At 39.6% G+C, this 20,786-nt stretch overlaps 1 protein-coding gene across 1 annotated transcript; it reads right to left on the reverse strand.

The window, feature by feature from the left end:
• Window positions 1-1,035: 1,035 nt before the first annotated feature.
• rxfp3 (relaxin family peptide receptor 3) lies at window positions 1,036-3,995 on the reverse strand. Its single transcript, XM_012879746.3, has one exon. It carries the CDS (start codon window positions 2,929-2,931, stop codon window positions 1,696-1,698), a length of 1,236 nt encoding a protein of 411 aa, XP_012735200.2. The 5' UTR covers window positions 2,932-3,995; the 3' UTR covers window positions 1,036-1,695.
• Between the last annotated feature and the right edge of the window lie 16,791 nt (window positions 3,996-20,786).

Below are 20,786 nucleotides of genomic sequence, written 5' to 3' on the forward strand. Positions count from 1 at the left end.
TTATAGTATGGGTTGGTACATTTCAGCCGGATGTATAGCAAGGTATGTTTCTGTATCGTGTTTTAAATCCGTGCCCCATGTGCCCACTTTTAACTTTGAGCACCTGCCCCTCCAACGGTCTCTGCACGTCCCTGCAATGCATAGATGTTTTTCACTTCTGTGGTTTGGTTTGATACTGGGGTTCTAATTACATGTTTTTCCTCTACTTTTCACAAATCATAAATTAAATCTAATCGAAAGTGGGTGAATGTTCCGAAAATAATATATAATAGTCTGTTTCTCCCTACGTTTTCCTTTGACCGCAGAATCCCAGGCTCATCTAGATTATTTGAAATCACTGGAATGGACTCTCTGACAGTCACTGTGGAAAAGCTGAAATAAACAGCTTGCTGCATTGACAGGGTGCCTAAGGGTTTAGAAAAACTAAAATATTGCAGTTTGTAAATACTTTTCCTCTAATCTTCCACAGGCCCCAAAAACTGCTATACTCAAACGTTTTTATCTAGGTGCCTCAATACCAAGGAGCTCAGCTATCTAACATTCAATTTTTGGTGATTGCATTTTCTTGTGAAAGGTCTGTTTAATACCTGCTTAAAGGTTGTTATTTTCAAAAAGTACCTTTAATCTGACAAAATGCATATTTCATTGTATTGAGATGTACCTGTACACCAGTTCTTAAATAACTGCACTGACACCCCATTTGTTAAAAAAACTGGTTTGAAAGCTTGTGATTTAAGCCATTGAACGGTTTAGATTTTAAACTTATTTCTTGTTTTGAACAAAACTTCTTTATATTTGTTACTTTATGTTCAGGTCATTTGAATGGTTCTACCCAAATAGACTTTAAAAAACTCATTATTATTATTATTATTATTATTATTATTATTATTATTATTATTATTATTATTATTATTATTATTATTATTATTCATCACCTCTAAATCACAGCTTTCTTTACCCTCAAACCCATCCAGCTGATTATTTTTTACATGACATTAACAATAAATGCCAGCATGAAGAAAAAGAACAATCCCGTCACAGGTTAAAGATGCAGTTTACTTTCACATTTAACATTTCTTTTACATGTCAGAACAAACATAAAACAAAAAAACACATCAAACCCTTATTTAGACATGCATTAAATGCTGTTTATTGTCACCATAAGTAAAATTAAGTAACCTAAAACTTGGTAAAGCTACAGTAACATTTAATTATGAGTCATGATGACTGACAAGTTTATTCCTGTCTACGATGATGCTCAGAGGAAATAAATGGAGCCCTGGACAAACCTCTATTTTTTTACCCTCAAATGGATAAAGCGCAAAACTGAATAAAGTTTCCATAAGTCTCAAAATGTGTTTTAATGTGTCTTTGCTCAATTTGGAATTATTCAGTTCGGGTTTGATCACTCTAAATATCTTAAATGTTGAAATAGAGCGTATCAAACACAGTCCAGATACCTTTCAAAAGCAACAAAAGCAGAAGTCCTTTAATGTAATAACAAACTGCAAATCACATATCAGTTTCAGCCCCTAGAGCTATATTTTCTTAGTGTTTACACTGCGCACACATGGGTGTGGTATGATCAGCACTTGAGGGGCTAAGCTGTATGGCCAATGTCCAAAATTGCCTCTGCCTGTTAATTTCTCTCGCAGCCCTGCAACTTTTAAACTTGTTTTTCCTTGCATGTTCAGACTACGTGCTGTTTTGCGGTAGTTCTCGCCGGTCACTGTAGATCACCGTCCCCGGAGGGAAGAACACCATGTCGTGCACCGCTGGCGCGTTACCGGGCACCAGCGGGTGCCCCTGCTCGTCCATCTCTGGCTTTGTGGTTGCTGTGATCGGTCTGATGGTGGTCACAGTTGGAGAGGTCATGCGCCAGAAGAGGTTTTTGAGCGCTTTCCTGAACTCTCGTCGCATCAAGCAGTATAGGATCGGGTTCAGACAGCTGTTGGAGTGTGCCAAGCACACCGACACGGGGAACACGTACACCTGCATGGTGTAGTACTCATACGTGAAGTGAACAACGTTAAGTTTTATGAGGATGCCCCAGGCTGTGAGCGCCTGGTTGGGCAGCCAGCAAAGGAAAAAAGACAGAACGACTATGGTGACGGACCTCGTAACCTTGGCGCGCCGTTTCGCGCTGGAGGTGTTGATGTTCTTGGAGGTGATGAAGCGCAAAAGCAGCAGGTAACACGCGGAGATGACTCCCAGGGGCACCAGAAAGCCCAGCAGCACTTTCTGCGAGTGATAGAGTCCCAGCCAAAACTGCACCGACCCGTTCGTCTCCGGAAATTTCACCAGGCACAGCTCCTCGTTGGACACGGTGGCAGTGGTGGAGAAAACCGCGTGCGGCAGCGCGGCGAAGACGGCGGCGAACCAGATGAGGACGGAGACGCACCGCGCCGAGCAGCAATGCGTGCGCCGCCGTCTGCCTTTCAGCGCCGAGGCGAGAGAGCAGTACCTCGCCACGCTCATGGCCGTGAGGAAAAACACGCTGGCGTACATGTTCATGGCTGTTACGTAGGAAACTATCTTACACATGGCTTTACCGAATGGCCAGGTGAAGTCCAGCGCGTTCTCCACAGCCCAGAAGGGCAAGGTCAGGACGAACTGGAAGTCAGTCACCGCCAGACTAGTTACGAACAGGTTGATGGATGATTTCCTCCACGCCTGTTTGGACTTCATCAGGTACAAAACCAGCAAGTTGCCAACCAGACCCAGCGCACAAACCAGAGAGTAGATCACAGAAATCGTAATCCTGACAAAAGCGGCACCGTCTCCGACGAAATCGGTTTTGGTAAAGTCCGACATGTGGATATCAGCGTGCGAGCAGTTTGAAGTGTTGAAAACGCAACTGAAGTTGGCGGAGGCAGAGTGGGCAGTCCCAACTGAGCCTTCATCGATGTTGTCGGTTAATTCCCCAGACATTTTAGTTTTTACTCCCGCTGGTATTGAGTAAAGTCATTCTCTGATCCAACTCTTTCGTGGTGCGTGGCTTGGAAACATGAAAATCCTCGAAAATCCTTCATGCGCCACACTCCTCGCTGGCTACATTACTGAGCTCTGAAATTGTGACGACGAGGAACAGATTGAAAAATAGAAATAAACGTCTCCCGTCAGATTGTTGAGTTTATCGCCAGGACCAGGTTATGCTGTTGCTCGGAACATTTTCTAAGCTGTCAACAATGAAAAGGCGCCCTGACGCAGCTTCTAGAAAATTTGGTGCTGTCCTTGGTGCTGATTGAATGCCACAAAATAACAAACCTTAGCCTTAAAACTCGCCACTTGCTGATAAATAAGTCAGAATATCGAAAGCTTTTGTGGCAAGGCATTTTCCAAACAATTTATAAGCTACTGCTGGAATTTCACTGGCTTTTAAATACAAATCACCTCCCTCTCTCTCTCTCTCCCCCCTCTCTCTCCTTAACATACACTGGGGTAGAGGAGGAAGACAGAAGCAAATAAAGTTATACTATGCCAGATACCTACTTTGAGTGGACATCCAGTGATGTGACATTTTATGTTAAGTTCAGCATTATTCACAACATTTTAAAAGATAAATGCAAAAATTCTCGTAAATATATTTAAAATATTTGGAGCAATTACGTAACGGGCACCCAAACTGTATAGCTGACACTGTGTTACATTTGTTCTTGCGTTTCAGTGCTTTGGTCTTTTATAAGCAGTCTCCTGGCATTGTTCCTATGTTTGCTTGTTTGTTTGATAGAAGGCATTACATTTGTTGTTTGAAGAGTTTTTTACGCTGTCATCCTCAAAAAGGGAAGCTAACAATGATTGACACATCGTTTCAGTTGCAATACATGCATATTTTTTGCCAAAAGCGATCCTGTCAACAGACGTTTGGCAAATGGCTTTTGATCAACAAGTTATTCTTTAAGTTCAGTACCGGAAAGTAATAGATCAGTATAATAATAGTTACCATAAATCTGTGGGGTGTGTGTGTACTAGATAACACAAGTCATAAATATTTAATATTATGCTATAGTATAAATATGTCTGGTATTAATAATAATAATAATTCTTATTATTCTTATTATTCTTATTCTTATTCTTCTTATTATTATTATTATTATTATTATTATTATAGGCTTGTGAAGATGAAGATTTTTTTCTTTTCTTTTTGTGGCTTTAGATCACCACCAGTGTTGATGTGGGGATTTTTTCTCTTACATAGACAACTTTGAGGCATTTATGAGTTTCATCTAGTATTTACAGAATACAAAACAGCAAATCAATATGGCTGATGCTAAGTGTTTGTTTGTTTTCTTCCAGAGCTGTGTTATGTGATAAAATAGCATGCCATTGGGACATTTATCTGTTTCAAATTAAAGAAAGTAGATTTCTTTGAAACTATTTTGGCAACAGCCATGTCTCGCTAGCGCATCAGCTAATGTAAGATCTCCCATGCAGCACACAGACAGATGGAGAGGATGGAAGGTCATGATGACCTGTAGCTGATGAAACTTATCCCATTTTTAATGGGATGGATAGATTCAGAAGGCCCAAAAAGAACATCTGTAGAGATGAAAGCGAAATGTATATATTGCACTTTCTCCTGCTTTCTAAAGTTTGTAGAGAAGTTGCCAGTTTTCTTTTAATTAATAAAATCGCTATAAGAAGCTGGTGGATACTGAGCAGATGTTATTACATATGTATGAGCAGAAGTTGCTGTTAACTAGAAACTGAACTATGATCTTGTCTCCGACCCTTTGAATGGCTAAGTTTCCAGACTTTGACATCATCATCATCATCATCATCATTGTTTATTTATTAAGGGTTTAAAAATCAAACTGTTGTACAGGAAGGCCTACATAAGAACTAAAAAGGGAAAGTAAATAATAATAATACAACAAGCAAAATACAATGCAGACAGTACAAGTAATAAAATCCACAATACAGAAATATTAAAACTTATCCATGATTGCAGTATTTATTTTACACTAGGGATGGATTGCTAAAGACTTCGTGAACAAATGCCCATCCTCTTTGAACCTTACAGACACAAACCTTGCTGTTTTTCAATCAGATGTCACGTGATATGTCAATATAAAGCTTTGCACCTATGAACTGAAAGGGAAATGAGACATTATTTTCAAACATACTAACAAAATTTAAACACACAGGTGGATGGAATTTACCTGTGCGTTATTTATGCCCGTCGCACCTCCTCTAGCGCCCTTGGGTCAGCCGTTCACCAATGTTTTGCCCCTTTAATCCTGGAATGTCTCCTGGTGGTGGGGCGGTGACAAGGACGTCTCCCTGACACCCCCTGCAGCTGTTGTAGAGGTTAGTTGTTCTTTCCTCCACACTTATCCTTCCTCCTCATCCAGAGCTAAAAGCTACGTTTTCTGCCTCCTCCAGTTCCCTCATAGCCGTCTTCAGCCATTTTCCAGTCACTCCTCCATCCCTCAATAGGCATGTAGTGGAAAGCCCCACAAAGCCACAGCATCCCACCTCTACTGGGTAGATGGTGGTCTTCCAGCCAGCCAGCCCGGCATACTTGGCCTTCTTGCATTTGAAGGCAGATTAATTTCCTTCAGTTTGATGAAGTGCACGGTTCTTGCATTGGTGGACCAAACAATGTCAGGATGGAAAGACGTGGTGGTGATCTTTGGTGAACCAGAGTTGTCTGTTGAGGTCGATCCTCATGTCCCACTCCTGATCAGGAGAAAAGGGTCTTTGTGTCTCTCTTCTTGACATATATTTTTGCCCCCCCCCCCCCACCCCCTTGCAGGGACAAAATTGTCATGATTCTCTGTTGGAAGTGACTTTTTGTTGTCCTGTCGACACCTCTCCAGTACCTCAGCTACACTCTAAAAAAACTCTGTAAAATGAATGGTAAAAACTTGTAAAATACCAACAGTTACAGACCGTAAAGTCCAAAACATCATATTACCATAGAAAATACAGTGAATTACCATAGCTCAAGAATCAAAAATGTCCCATAAATTTTACAAAAACACAGAAATGGATTGCGCAAATCCTAGAAAATATAAAAGCCACAAAAAAAATACCATATTAACCGCAGAAGTTAATTACCCTGCAATTAACGGCACTAATCAGCCAAAATAACAGATTTTGCTGATGTTTATATTTAAATCTATGGTGAAAAATCAGAAACGATACTTCAAAAATAATTTTCACAGAGGATAGAATGTCGGTATTTTTAAGTTTGATAATAATAATTGATAATTTACAGCCGTCTTCAAAAACACAGTTGAACAGCAACAATGCCCACATAGACATTGATAAAGTTTATAATGGGATAGGCTGCCATCATAATTTTAAAATAATTACAGCGCTTGATTGAATACCAGTATGTATCAGTGGAATTTTAATGCAGGCTTAATAAAAAAAATACCAAAACTCTCAGAAAATAAAACGGAATCGATGATAATACACATTGGTTTCTGATAAGCATGACCACTGACTTGAAGGCACCAGGTAAGCCTGGCTATTAGCCTGATCTGGAGCATTGGTAACTTATGTGTTTTGTGAAACTGAGTCTATGCTTTATTCAGCCAGGATATCTGGAAAAAATCCATCTTTTTTCTCTATCTTGTTTTTGTGAAGCAGGCCTCAGGTAACACTTCATCCTAACTTTTGCTTCTGTTTCTATTTTCCAACTGGAGAGAGGATCTTGCCTGTGCAGCCTGATTGACAACATATGAGTCTCAAGGGATGGACAGCACTGTTGCCATGCAGCAAGAAGGTCCTGGGTTTGAGTCCTACCCTTACCCTAGGGTCTTCCTGCATGGAGTTTGCATGTTCTCCCTGAGCATGTGTGGGTTCTCTCCGGGTACTCCGGTTTCCACAGTCCAAAATGACTGTTAGGTTAATTGGCTTCTCTAAATTCTCCTTAGGTGTGAGTGTGTACGAGAATGGTTGTTTGTCTCTGTGTTGCCCTGTGATAGACTGGCGACCTGTTCAGGGTGTACCCCGCCCCTCGCCCAGTGACAGCTGGAGATAGGCACCAGCACCCCTCACGACCCCACAAGGGATAGGCGTGTTAGAAAATGGATGGATGGATGGATGGATGGATGGATGGATGGATGGATGGATGGATGGATGGATGGATGGATGGATGGATGGATGGATGGATGTATGGATGGATGGATGGATGGAGTCTCGAGCTGATTGTTTGAATAGAAATAGTTTCTTTGAGCTGCCGGTATTTTACCGTAAAATGATTTTAAGGTAAAATGAAAAACTGAAAAACTAGTCAAAGCATTTGTTTCTTCGAAGCTGGACTATTGTGTAAGAATTGCAAGAATTCAGATGAAAATTAAAAAGAGAAATCATTTCTACCATTTTAGCTTCCCTTCATTGTCCCCCTAAATCCAGAATAGAACTTAAAATTCTCCATCTCATGTGTAAAGGTCTTAATAATCAAGCTCCATCATATATCAGAGCTCTGATTACCCCGTATGTTCCTAACAGAGCACTTCGCTCACAGACTGCAGGTCTGCTGGTGGTTCCTAGAGTCTCTAAAAGTAGAATGGGAGGCAGATCTTTCAGTTGTCAGGCTCCTCTCCTGTGGAAACAACTATCAGTTTTAGTCCGTGAGGCAGACACCCTGTCTACTTTTAAGACCATTCTTAAAACCTTCCCTTTTGACAAAGTATATAGTTAAAGTGGCTTGGGTTATCGGAGCTATTACTGTAGTTATACTGCTATAGGCTTAGGCTACTGAAGGACATAATAACCAGTTTCCTCCCTCTGTTACGTTTTCTTGCTATGCTCCAATTCTGAATTATTTACTATTATTTCAACTTTTAATCCCCACGGCATTAGATCTTGCATGGGGCTCCAGATTAAGGGAGATTATCGATGGTTTTGTACGTCTTCCATTTTCTTCCAATTGCTCCCACAGTCGATTTATTCACACTAAACTGCTGCTTATTGTAGATTTACTCTTCTCTGCCTGATGCAGGTCTACAGTTTTCTTCCTGGTGTCCTTCAACAGCTCTTTGATCCTGGCCATGGTTGAGTTTGGAGTTTGTGTCTTTTATACAGATAACGAGCTGAAACAGGTGCCGTTAATATGGATAACGAGTGGAGGACAGAAGAGCTTCTTAAAGAAGTTACAGGTCTGTCAGGGCCAGACGTCTTGCTTGTTTGTGGGTGACTAAATACTTATTTTCTACAATAATTTACAAATAAATTCTTTAAAAGTCCTACAAAGTGGTTTCTTGTTTTTTTATTCCTTGCTTTGCCTGTTATTGTTGAAATGTACCTATGATGAATATTACAGACCGCTCTCATCTTTCTAAGTAGGAGAACTTGCACAATCAGTGGCTGAATAAATACTTTTTTGCCCCACTACAGTGAGTATGATTTTATAAACAAACTGCTCACTTAAGTATATGTTTGAGCTGCATAAAGTATAACTGTTGCACTGTAATAAAGCATATTTCTGTGTTTACCCTTATCCTATCTGAAAACAAGTGAAAATCAAGGCATGCTTAAAAAGTCTCTACACTGCTTCTTTTTCTAGGTGCATTGAGCTTAAAAAAAAGTCATGCTGTCTTAGAGTCAAGTCATCTTCTTTATTAGGGTCTTATGGACAGAAGAAAGTCATGGTCATGTGATCAGAGCATTACTTTCCTGAGTGAGTCTGCTTAATTGTAATGCTGACTGATCGTAATGAATCCGAGGATTTTAGGCTGCATTTTCCTGACTCTCAGTTTAGGAAACTTTTTCAAACTATAATTTGGCTTCATTTCTTTCACGTGAAAAATGCACAGGCCACATCCATCAGCCCAAACACAATCGTCCTCATTTTGACTGTCTGAAATTTTGCTGTGCAACAGAGGTGCAGAGGCAGCCTGCCCTTAATCTTTTCCCTGTGCTGGCTCTGATAACCCAGGCTTAAGGCATTACTGTGTCTGCTGAAGTCAGTGGCACAGACTGATATAGCTCAGTGACGCTACTCTTTAACACACTTCAGGGGATAATTTGGAAGTGAAAGTCCTCCACCTCAGAGGAGCACAGATGGTCCAAATCAATGCAGTTTTTTTCTTTTACCGAGCAGCCCTGGCCTAAAACTTTCAGAATATTTCAAGACAAGTTCCCAAAAGCCCAATTTGTACTTGCCACAAGCGTATTGATTAGTTGGTACCATGGTTCATGGATTTCTCAGGGGTAGCATGCACGGTTGTCTCTCAGTGTGATTCTCCGCTGTTTAACACTTCTTTCCCCAATCTCCTTCTGCCCAAACACCTCTGAGCTTATTTTTTCTCATGTGTTTCTGTATTGCTGCTGTGGACGAGTGTGTGTGTGTGGCCCGCATCTTGCCAGAATCAGTTGGGATGGGCTCCAGCTTTCCCGTGACCCTAAACAGAGCAAAAAGTACTGAAATCGAATCGGTGCAAAATAAAGCGAAAAATTCATTGTTTTGTTTTGAGAGTATCTAAAGTAAGTTGTTTAAATGCTTATACCCTTCAAGGCCAGATTTCACAACTCATGAACTCACAGGGCCTTGCAAAAGTATTCTTAAGTCTAGAATCTTTTTCTCATTCGGCATGGTTTAAAATTTTCAACAATTAAAGATCTAAAAGCTGTAATGTGATTTGAATTTAGGCCACCTTATGCAATATATATGTGGAGAGAAGAGAGAAATCTTTGTCATTGCAATTGTACATTCCAATGAAATCTGTCTTCTGCATTTAACCCATCCCTTAGGAAGCAGTGGGAAAACTACGTTTTTTCCATATATATTGAGCGGAGCACGTTAGCAAAAGCAGTAATGCTCCACTTGTAAAAAGTAAGTCCACAAAAGCCCACAAAAACATATGAACTTCATGCGACAAGTCTCCAATAATAACCCCCTGCATAAATGTCTCGTCATGTGGGCTTTTCTCATGTGAGGTTTTTTTGATATCCCAAACTGTATCCTGGAATAGGATACAGTGTGAAATATGTATTTTTTTCCCTCTCCCTCCCCAAATGTGGCTCCTATCTTTCCACAGAGTTAAAGGCAGCGCCGTATGGAAACCACGTCAGGCGGGGTCCTCGGCAGCATGCTGCAACATTATTCTGTCACTGCTATGTTCCACAACATGGATGTTGTTTACAGGGAAAATTGCAGTTTCAGTTTTAAACAACGCTAAATATTTGAAATGTAGGTTAAAAATAATCCATCCATTTTCTGACCCGCTTAATCCCTCATGGGGTCATGAGGGGTGCTGGTGCCTATCTCCAGCGTTCACTGGGCGAGAGGCGGGGTACACCCTGGACAGGTCGCCAGTCTATCGCAGGGTAACACAGAGACAGACAGGACAGACAATCTTTCACGCACACACTCACACCTAAGGACAATTTAGAGAAGCCAATTAACCTAACAGTCATGTTTTTGGACTGTGGGAGGAAGCCGGAGTACCCGGAGAGAACCCACGCATGCACAAGGAGAACATGCAAACTCCATGCAGAAAGACCCAGGGTTGGATTTGAACCCAAATAAAATAAAAATAAATCAGTTCTAATTTGATCAGATGAGCACCTTCTTCATACACTTTCACTGGTTACGCTACAGGGCTTGTGATAAACTTTAACGGGGTCTTTCTTTCAGCAATGGCTTTCTTCTTGCTTATCTTCCATAAAGGCCAGATTTATGTTGTGCACCATTAATAGTTTTTCCTGTCGATAGATCTTTCCACCTGAGCTGTGGATCTCTTGCTCCTCTTGGCTGCTTCTCCGACTGACGTTCTCCTTGCAAGGCCTGTCGTGTCTTAGCCGGCTTGTAGTGGTGCTATACCCTTCTAATGTAGGATGATGAATTGAGCAGTAGTCAATGAGAAACTCATATGTTTCGGATTTAATTTTACAACCCTACCCAGCTTCAAACGTCTCCCTACCTTTATCTTGACATCTTTATGATTATTTTTCTTTCCTAACCAACAAAAAGATGAGCCCTGCACAGAACCACTGCATTGAAACCGATACTTTGGGATTCTTTTCACTAAGGAAACTTCTGAATTGGTTGCATTGGGCAATATTTGGGGATGTGAAATCAACAGGGTTGAATACAAATTCATGCTACACTTTTCACAGGAATATTTAATATAAAAAATTTAAAAAACACAATTTCCATCTACTTTATAATCATAAACTAGCTTATGTTGATCTACAGTTAAAGCTGTATGAATAGGTTTGCACAGCACCGTTATAGTGCTGGGCTGTACAAATACTTTGTATTAAGCACAAAGCAAACTAGAACCAGGGTCCTCATTTACATTTAGCCAAATGGAAAAACTTTTGCTTTTATTCTTATGAATGTTGTTAACGTTCTTGGCCTCTAGATACATATACAATCATATTGTATATTAAATCAAGGTTATTTATTAAAAAAAAAAAACTTTGCTCTCATTTAGAATTAATTCTCTGTGCAGATATTTGCTTCCTCTTTTGTCTCGTTCTGACTTCAAAGTGGAGTACCTACACACCCAAGGTTATGAGTCGTCTCTGGTCCTTTTATTATTTGGCCATTACAAAGTATGGAAAACAAATAGCATCCACAAAGCATATTTAAAATAAAAACTGTAAAATCTTACATCAGACAGAATTAAAAACACTGACAACTGAAAGAGGTCATCTCTAAGACCTTCAATCTAGCTTTAAAACCCCTCAGGGAGATCAAGCTGCAAGACATTGTCCCATGTGGTGGGGGTGAGGTAGGCAAAAGCATATATATATATATATATATATATATATATATATATATATATATATATATATATATATATATATATATATATATATATATATATATATATATACACACACATATACACACACATATATACATACATATATACACACGTACCAATGATGGAACCTGTAGGTAGTCAAGGAAGGCCAGCCAACCTGAGAACATAGTTTGCAATGATAGGTCAAAGTATGGCAGTACGTAATAAATGTTGGGGCAGAATGATAAACTGTCAATCTTGTGAAGACACTGGGTGGAAGTACACATGTACAAAGGCCACCACAATCCAACACAGACGAAAAGGTGGCACCAACAAGTCAATAGTTGGAGCACATGTGCTTTAAAAGTGAGGGAGTCATTGGGCTGTGCTCCGATGGCGCAGGGGTAGTGAGCACAACACATGTAAGGAGGTCTTGAGTCCTTGATGCAGCTGACCGTGGTTCGATTCTGGCCTTGTATGAGGAAGCCAGAGAACCCACACATGCACAGGGAGAACGTGTGAAAAGCATGCAGAAAGTTCCCAGGACAGGGTTTAAACCCAGTACCTTCTCGCTGCAAGGCCTCTGTGCACAAGTGGCACTGTGCCAGTTGTGCACAAGTCGATCCACCAAGGATCAACTTATCAGAATAATATTAAATCCTTTGACAGATGTGAACAAATTTAACTTCCTAGAAGGAAACACAATAAAGTAACAGACAGACAATACAAGGCACACATTTCAACATGACCATGTGCAGGTTTTTAAATTTTAACCAAAATCTTCTCTTCTCAACACTTTTGCATGAATGGTAAGAAACCTAGAGCGTGGTTAGCAGCTAAATAAATTAGAGTTTTATCAATGACCTTATTTCTTTTTCCAAGCCTAAGGCATGCTCACAATTAGAAAAGGCCAGCTGATGGAAGTCCTACAGCTTTAATACACTCTGACTCCTCTAAAACTTGCCTCAACAACAGCAGCCTGGAGCAAATGGCTCTTAAAATTAATTGAGAACTGCAAACTCGGCGAGGCCCATAATGAAATTGTGGTTCAAGGAAAAGAGAAGTTTTAAGGTAACAACTTCTTCTTTGTCTAATAGAAACTGCAAGTTATCACCACAGAGCAGGGGCTTTGGTCTTACAGATGAATACAGCCCGGAAAACTGGAGGGAACTGTTGTTTGATTGTAAGAAAAGCAAATCTAAACTCCCATTTAAAATTCGAGAAGATATTCGATTCATATTCTGGTGTGCAACAAGCAATGTTTTAAACCATCACAGAACTGATTAGAAAAAAAAACTCCTCTGTTGAATGAGCTTAAAAATCAGGCATCAATGATTTTGAATTAAACTAAATGTAGCTGAATAATTTCACAATGAATGATTATGGGCTGGTGTCGTTAAAAAGGCATTGTTTTGCTGGGAAGTAGCAGAAGTGTGTTTGATGAGAGAAAAGTTGCCGAATTTAAAGTAAGGGGTGTGTATCCAATCACATTACTGAACCCATCCAGCTCAGAATTTCTGATGCAGCAGGAGCTTGGACCATGTCACTTGTAAGCAAAGGAAAAAAGTTAGTTAAGATACTTGAAGGAAAAAACAGTCTATGAAAAAAGTTAATCAATGGTAGTGGTGTGGGGGGTGCTATCGCTTTTGGTAACAAAATAATGATCTCAAACAAACTTCATGATTATCAATTCTCTCTCTTTCGTGAGATGTGCTAATGTGAGCTTTTACATACGCTCATTATCGGCATCACTGCCGTGAGATGTTTGGGCTTTCATCGATTTGTGTAAGCTCTCACCAGTGGAGTGCACACATTAGAAATGTGTTCATTAATTTGAATCCACACAGACTCAAAATTATACGTAGCTTTGGACGCCTTACATACTTAGACTCTCATCATTACATCCCGATGAAGTTGCATCTTGACCACATTGTTTTGCAGCCATCATGGAGCTTCTGTTATACCATATGTGCGGCAGGATATCTGACCACTCTTCTTGGCACAAATGATAGAGCTCATTGATATTATTTGCCTTTCTGTCAATCACCTCACTTAAGAGCTTAGTCCACATATTTTTTTTTTTACATTGGGTTAAGGTTGGGGACGCTCCGTTAACAGTTTTGGTGTCTGGGATTATTGTAACTCAGCCATCTTGCTGCAAATTGTGAAGCAAAGATGAAAAATATTTGCATTAGTCCTTCGTCTACATTGCATCACCTCCTTTCTGCTATGCATCAGTACCAGTGGAAGTGAAACAGACCCTCAGGATGATGCTACCACTGCTGTGTTTGAGAGCTGGAGCCGTGTTCTTAAATTTTAAACCCTCAATCTGAATCGTTCAAATGCAATTCTTGTTTTCCTTTTTTTTAACATGTCCTGTCTGGCCGTGTAGTTGCCAAAACTGCTTTCTTAGTGCCAACGAGGGACCAACAAATTTACTTTCGCAAGTGGAGCATTACTGCAAAACTATAGTGCTCCGCTTGATACTTGTTGAAAAAACTTTATTGGACATTGTTTGGAGATTATTTCAAATTTAACGGACACAGAAACAAAAAGGCAAAAGGAAGGAAGAATGGTGAAGTGAAACGTTAAAAGGGAGAGAAGATGACAAAAATAGAGTAGAGGGAAAAGAGGTGCAAGATAACATCCTCGGAGTCTGCTTCTATGACTGCAGAGAGAGATATAAAAAGTTAAAAAAAAAACAGAAAAAGTGTCACAGGTACAAAAATACACAGCATCATTTAATACAAGATGTATTTAGTGTCAGTCAACATTAATTATAGGGTTTGTCTGTATAGACACATATCCATAAGCACCTAGATCCAACCCACCGTGGGTGCTTGTGAGAGTGCATTTGTATATGTAAGGTTTCTCCATAAGAAAAATGCTCAATAGTGGTTGTGAAGGGCGACCCGCCCCCAGGGTGCCGAGGCAGACACCGGTGAGACCAGAACCCCAGACATTTGAAAGGGCCCTCAGCCACAGTGCAGAAGCCCCTGGGGCTGAGCGACGAGCGCGGCAGCCAGCTACACCTGAGCAGAACCAACCATGGGCCCAAAGACCCGAGGCCCAAGGGCAGCAGAGCCCCGAAAGAGGGCTGCCCCGAAGCAGCTTTCAGAAGTGACAGCTGAGTCTTTTTGTTGAAGCACAACGAAAGCTTTATTGGGAGGGCATTCGGGTTTTCATTGTTGGCGGCTGCAAAGTCCAGTTAAGCTTGAAAGTATTGATTTTGGAGAAGCGGCTTCTCTCTTGGTCTGCACCGTCTCAGTCTATATTGATAATAAATCTATTTATCTGTGGAAAGGTTTCCAATTTACAGCAGACTTGAGCCTTGGTAGTTCCTGGTTCCTAATCAATTTCCGTTTATCGGACGGTGGCATTTCGAGTACGATGGCTGAACTCAATTGGATGTTGCAATAGCACGAGGATCCAAAACACATGGAGTTGATAAGACAGGATAACATTTAGCTTCTGCAATGGTTTTCCCAAATCCTAGCTCTCAATCCAAATTGTAAACACCTTGGGAAATACAGTTTCACTAAGAGCACTCCTCAGTCTCACAGTATGATAAACCTAAAAGGGGGAAAGGGATTAAAACTGCCACCAAAAAAAAAAAAAAAAAACCTGAAAGAAACACTGTCGAAAAGTTGATTATTACTTATTATTATTATGTTATATCCTACTTTAATTCATTTGAACAACTACCTTCAATAATTCTGGTTTTAATGCATGATAAAATGTTGCCTTGTTCCTGGGGAGACATTTTTATGCTTGGTATTGTTAACTCGTTTGCCGCTTTTAATTTTCTGGCTGACAAGCTAAAGGCATGCTTGGTTAGTTGATCAGTAGGTGTTTCTCGATGCGATGCCGCGCTTCGCCACCCATGTCTGTTGTTAACTCATCCTGCTCAAAGAAGGGTTACATAACTGTGCTTTTGAGTTTGATGGCTTTATCAGTTACTGTGGTTTTATTATTTTACCATTTTATGATTCAAATCGTCCACAGAGGTGTCAAGAACCTTATTAGAAATTGTAATAAATGCAAAAAGCAGCGTTGAGAGGGAGGATGGTTAAATAATTATTAATTGTCAGAACTGTAGTCAAAGGAGGAGACTTTTTTCTGGACCGGATTTCTGTGAAAAATTCTACATAATATAGTTTATAGAAGCAGTTATTCAATATCCATCTTGATATATATTAGAAGAGAGGGAGGGGGTGCGGGGGGACACTGGGTTCAAATCAGCACGGGAAAATCCCTTTTCTGTTTGTAAAGGATCAAAGTTGAAGAAAAGGAAATCAGAGTCACCAGGCTCATGTTCTTTACCCAAACATTTGCCCTTTGCTTTTATCCTGAGAGCAGTCTGGAGAGATTATCATGCCAGATTCTCTGCAGCGCCGAGGGGGGAAATGCGTGAAAAGCTCTGTGACCGGAAATATCTCTGCACCATCACGTCCATCGGTTCCAGCCACAGATACCTGCTCTCAAGGTAATTGTTTTCTGATCCTTCATCTTTTAAGGGCTTTCTTCAGAGGGTGGCCAGATCAATTTGAGGAGGAAGATTAATACCTTCTGCATCTTCACCGAGTACAGATAAGACTGCTTTAAAAGCTCTGTCAATTGTCAAGTTTTTTTTTTTTTTTCAAATAGGGAATTTAGGTCGCATGAAAGTTATTCATGTTTCCCACGGCTACATCTGGCAAAAATAACATTCAAACTGTCACTATTTCCCTGGATATAAAATATACAAATTAAAGAGGTAATGACTCATACATCAAAAGCTCTCTGAGGCTTATTTAAATGGAGAAAACACTTGTGAGAAACCAGTTGTGGAGAGTGTAATCAAGAGCACTTAAAGTCCTGCACAAAATATCTAACTTTAAAAAAAAAAGCTTGTTAAATGTCTTTCATGGTTCCTTGAGTCAAACTGCTCCACATAAAGCATGTTACCAGCTTTTTTTTCTTTAACTCTAGCTGATGAGAAGTCAGCGTAGGGGTGCTGTGGCTAATTCTGCTGCCCGACTGCAAGGGAGTCCTGGGGTTACATCTCTGTCGGGACATTTCAGTGTGAAGTTTCTAGCCATCTATAAATATGCTAAATTAGTTTCATTTCAGATTCTTAATTGTTCTTATAGGTATAAGTGCAGGTACACAAATGTTTGCATGTGTCAATGATGGACTCGCGTCCTGTGCAGGGATTGCTGATCACCCTCTGATGATTAGAATGAAGTATTGGCATAACTGTTTACTGCAAAAGGAAGGATAGGTTCAGCAAATAACACTGGTTTTAACAATATTTCACATTCCTAAGTTTTTTCACCATGCCAAAAAACTACTTCATTATTAAAGGGGACCTATTATGCAAAATGTATTATTTTCCATTTGGGTCTCTACTGCTTCTAGAAAGCATCCAGTTTTTTTTTTTGTTGTTGTTTTTTTTGGCAATAAGTAACTGTTTTGTTGGTGTCTGGAAAACACGCAGTTTCAAAAACCTACTGATTATTATGTCACAATCGGCGGTCACTGCCGTTCACCTAGCAATCCAACTGCTCTTGGAAATACATCATCAGCTGTTTCTGTTTTGCCAGCAATATTTTTTGTTGCTATGTTTCTAAAAAAAAAAACATTGTGTTTTGGAATGGAAATAATACATCTGTTTTGCAGATTGTTTTAGCTTGGTTGGCTCGCAGTTAGTTTATCTTTATGTTTTGTAAGGTTAAATTGTAGTATATATTGTGCCAACTGAATAATGAAGTCACGTGGAGATTATGCTAGTGACAGAACTAATGGAGATCTCGCAGAAAAGGAATAATGATGTGCTGGACTGTAGTCAGGATGCTCAGGGAGCTAAGGATGGCAGAGATCAGGGATGTATTTTGTTACTTCTTTTCACCGACAGATTATTTATGTGTCATTTATTTGATCGATGCCAATCATTTTCTTGTTTCAGGGGGGAGCAGAGCTTAATGAGGGAGGTATGAGCCAGTATAACGTAGATAGCACAGCTAGAGGAGTCAGGAACAGTTTTGATTATTTTTCATTAAGCTCAACAATGAAAGAAAATGCTAAACCATGGTACCACATTGGGTTGATTATAAAGATGAGCTATCGCTGTATGAAGTGTGCTTGTTAGCTGGTATGACAGGGTGACTATGAAATCCCTTTGAGTGGTCAGAAATGACTAGATTAGCACCAGGTAAATCCCATCCATTTACTATCATATTAATTTGACGGCAATACTTTTAGTTGTTTTTTTATATGACTGTTTGTAACATACATCGTTTAAACTCATATGACTCATAGGCAGAACAAATTATGTTAATCTTTTGAAATGCATAAGGATGACTGAAAAAAAAATGATTTGTGATAAATTATACATGAAATTATAAATATTTAAATATTTAATAAAATTTGTTTAGGGGGAAGATCCAATTAGAAAATTCATCCTCAGCTCTATTATTTGATATATTTAGATGCAACATTGCACCATGCCTTCAGTTTAGCAGTCGAAGTTAAAAAAAAAAAAAAAAAAAAATCTACACAGGAAAAGAGTTTTAAAAAAGCACCCAGAATCAAAAGGAAAATTTATTTAAGAAACTTGAGGAACTGTTGACCAATCGGCCTTTAATCAACACCTTCAAGTATGAAACCCAGAAAGAAAAGTGTAGGAAAATTGGTTATGACTGAAGACATTTACACATACTGCCTTTAAAAGAAAAAAAAAAGATATCTTATTTTCTGTTTCTTATATATAAATATGTATTCTGACAATTTTGTCTTAAGTTCATAAAAGTATAAAGTAAATATATTTTTTACCATAAGCTTCAATGTTTCTACGTGAAAAAATAAATAAATAAAAATAAAACTTGTTTCCGTTTCAAATGTTAAACAGAAAACAAATATTTTCAGTCAAGTAAACACAGTTTTGGAATAAACGTTTGAAGTCCTATCAGCGCTAAGAACTTTAAATGGCTGTGGCACACTGCTGCCCCCCGGTGGCCACTATGCAAACTACAAGCAACAACAGTTCTCCCAGTATGACTCACAGCATTCATGTCCAGGGCTGATCTGTGATATGAAGCCCTCTCTGTGCTGACACATCTCTCAACTATTTGTTAGTCTCGGCTCAGCTGTCCGAGCAGAGCCGCAGCCTGCGCACATGCCCGAAGAGAACAGGTGGAGCTGTTCCCTTTCGGGGGGGGCGGCTTCTACTGATCCTAAAGTCACTTTTGCAGGCCCACTGAATAACAACATGCATGGACTGTTTGAGAAATGCTTTGTGTTTTAGTCCAGCACAAACCTGTGACAGGTCACCATGAGGAATCCGGTCTATCTCTGCAGTCACATGATGCAGGGCGGGACACATCCAGTGGATAGGCCATCACAGCCCGTCACAGGTCTGGATCAAACATCTACAACCATTTCACTGTTAACTATCTCTGTTATCAGTTTTGTTTCCTGCTGGCCCGCCCCTCATATAGAAACTGCAGCATACCACAGATGTCGCTCTCCGAGAGAGTTTCGCTGATATCACTAAAACTTTCTAAGTTAATAATAAACATTACGGTAATTTTTTTTAAGGCAGCGCTTGATTAACTTATGCTCTAAATGTTCAGAATTCATAAAAGACATTGCACAACATCTTAAAAGTGTTTTATGGACACTTTTAAGGTGTTGACTTTGTCGACAAGTCAACAAAAAGACATTTAAAAAGTTATTGCCCAAAATATCAAAAAAGATGAAGCAGAATAACCTCTTGTCTTGATCCCAGTAAAACTGCAGCTGAGGTGAACCACGTGGCTCAACTCTTGAAAACGAAGATGAACACCTGGAATGACTTCTTTAAATTCATAACGGAGGGGATACTAAAATGATTTAGGGTAAGGCTTTAGCAACGTCTGGTTAAGACCGTTATGACAGAGGACAAAAGTGACTTACAGTTACTGTCGTACCATGCAGTGTGTTAAGACACCATGGCAACACTTTGAAACTATAAAGGCTGGCTGATTGCCTTAATCTCATTATGCCTTGTTTGTTTTCATCACTAACAGCGTGTGTATTAAAATAAACAAACCGACCTGTAGGACATAAAGTATAATGATATGTGATGACATGGGGTCAAATGATCTGGTGGGCGAGCAAAAAACAATTGTGAATTCAATTATTTGTCTCTTTGATGATTGGAGTTCTACAAAGTTAATCACCGGACAGCTTCTTTTCAATAGGAAAAAATAAGATAAAAATTTTGTGAATTGCAAGAATTTGTTATTATTCAGTTACATTTTAAGCATTAAACTCAGAAATATCTACACCCCAGTGTGATTAAATGCAACATGAAGCTGATTAGATTCAGACAACGAAAAGAATGCGGACCATGTTGCCTTTAGATACGCTCCTCCAATGTCAACCATTTCTAAAGGGCAGGGATTCCCTGATCGGACCGAGGTTTCCGATCGCAGCAGTTTCTACTAGTCAGTTTCAAAGTTCTGATCTCTCCTCCTGATATCTGTTGCTTGAGATGTTATGCAATCGACACAGGTTTGCCAGCTAGCCAACATCAGCCTTGTACTTCAACGTAACAGCTTCACACACACATGAGTTTTTCTTCTTCAGAAATAAAAAAACTGTCCTGTAAAAATTCCATTATTGCTGTCAGGATGAGCTGAAACCGCACCGTCTGGGCCGCCGCGAGTAAAGTAGGACGCAGCAAAAACACTGATGTGGACCGTTAGGGGGCTAATATGCTTTTATTCTGCTTTATTTTGCTATATTTTAATCATGTAAAGCACTTTGCATTGTCTTTGTACTGAATTGTGCTATATAAATAAATTTGCCTTGCCTAATATACTGCATTTTGAGGTTTCTCAGTTTTCAAGGATGGCACTGATTTTAAATGAGTATGGGACTCAGTATTGATAATCTGAGGCATAAATAATAAGAGTTGTCAAGAACTTTTAAGTGTGGACACCAAAAAAGATTGTTAGTACTATGTCTGCTCAACAACATTTTGTAGAAATAGCTTTATTTTGTTGTTTTTTTAACAGATAGAGACAAACAGTGGAAAAAACAAACTCTTCC

The sequence above is a fragment of the Fundulus heteroclitus genome, chromosome 8, assembly GCF_011125445.2.
Source record: "Fundulus heteroclitus isolate FHET01 chromosome 8, MU-UCD_Fhet_4.1, whole genome shotgun sequence".
Classification (NCBI taxonomy): domain Eukaryota; kingdom Metazoa; phylum Chordata; class Actinopteri; order Cyprinodontiformes; family Fundulidae; genus Fundulus; species Fundulus heteroclitus.

Coding starts and splice junctions, on each gene's coding strand:
- rxfp3 (XM_012879746.3), bottom strand. CDS start 2,931: ATGTCTGGGGAATTAACCGACAACATCGATGAAGGCTCAGTTGGGACT.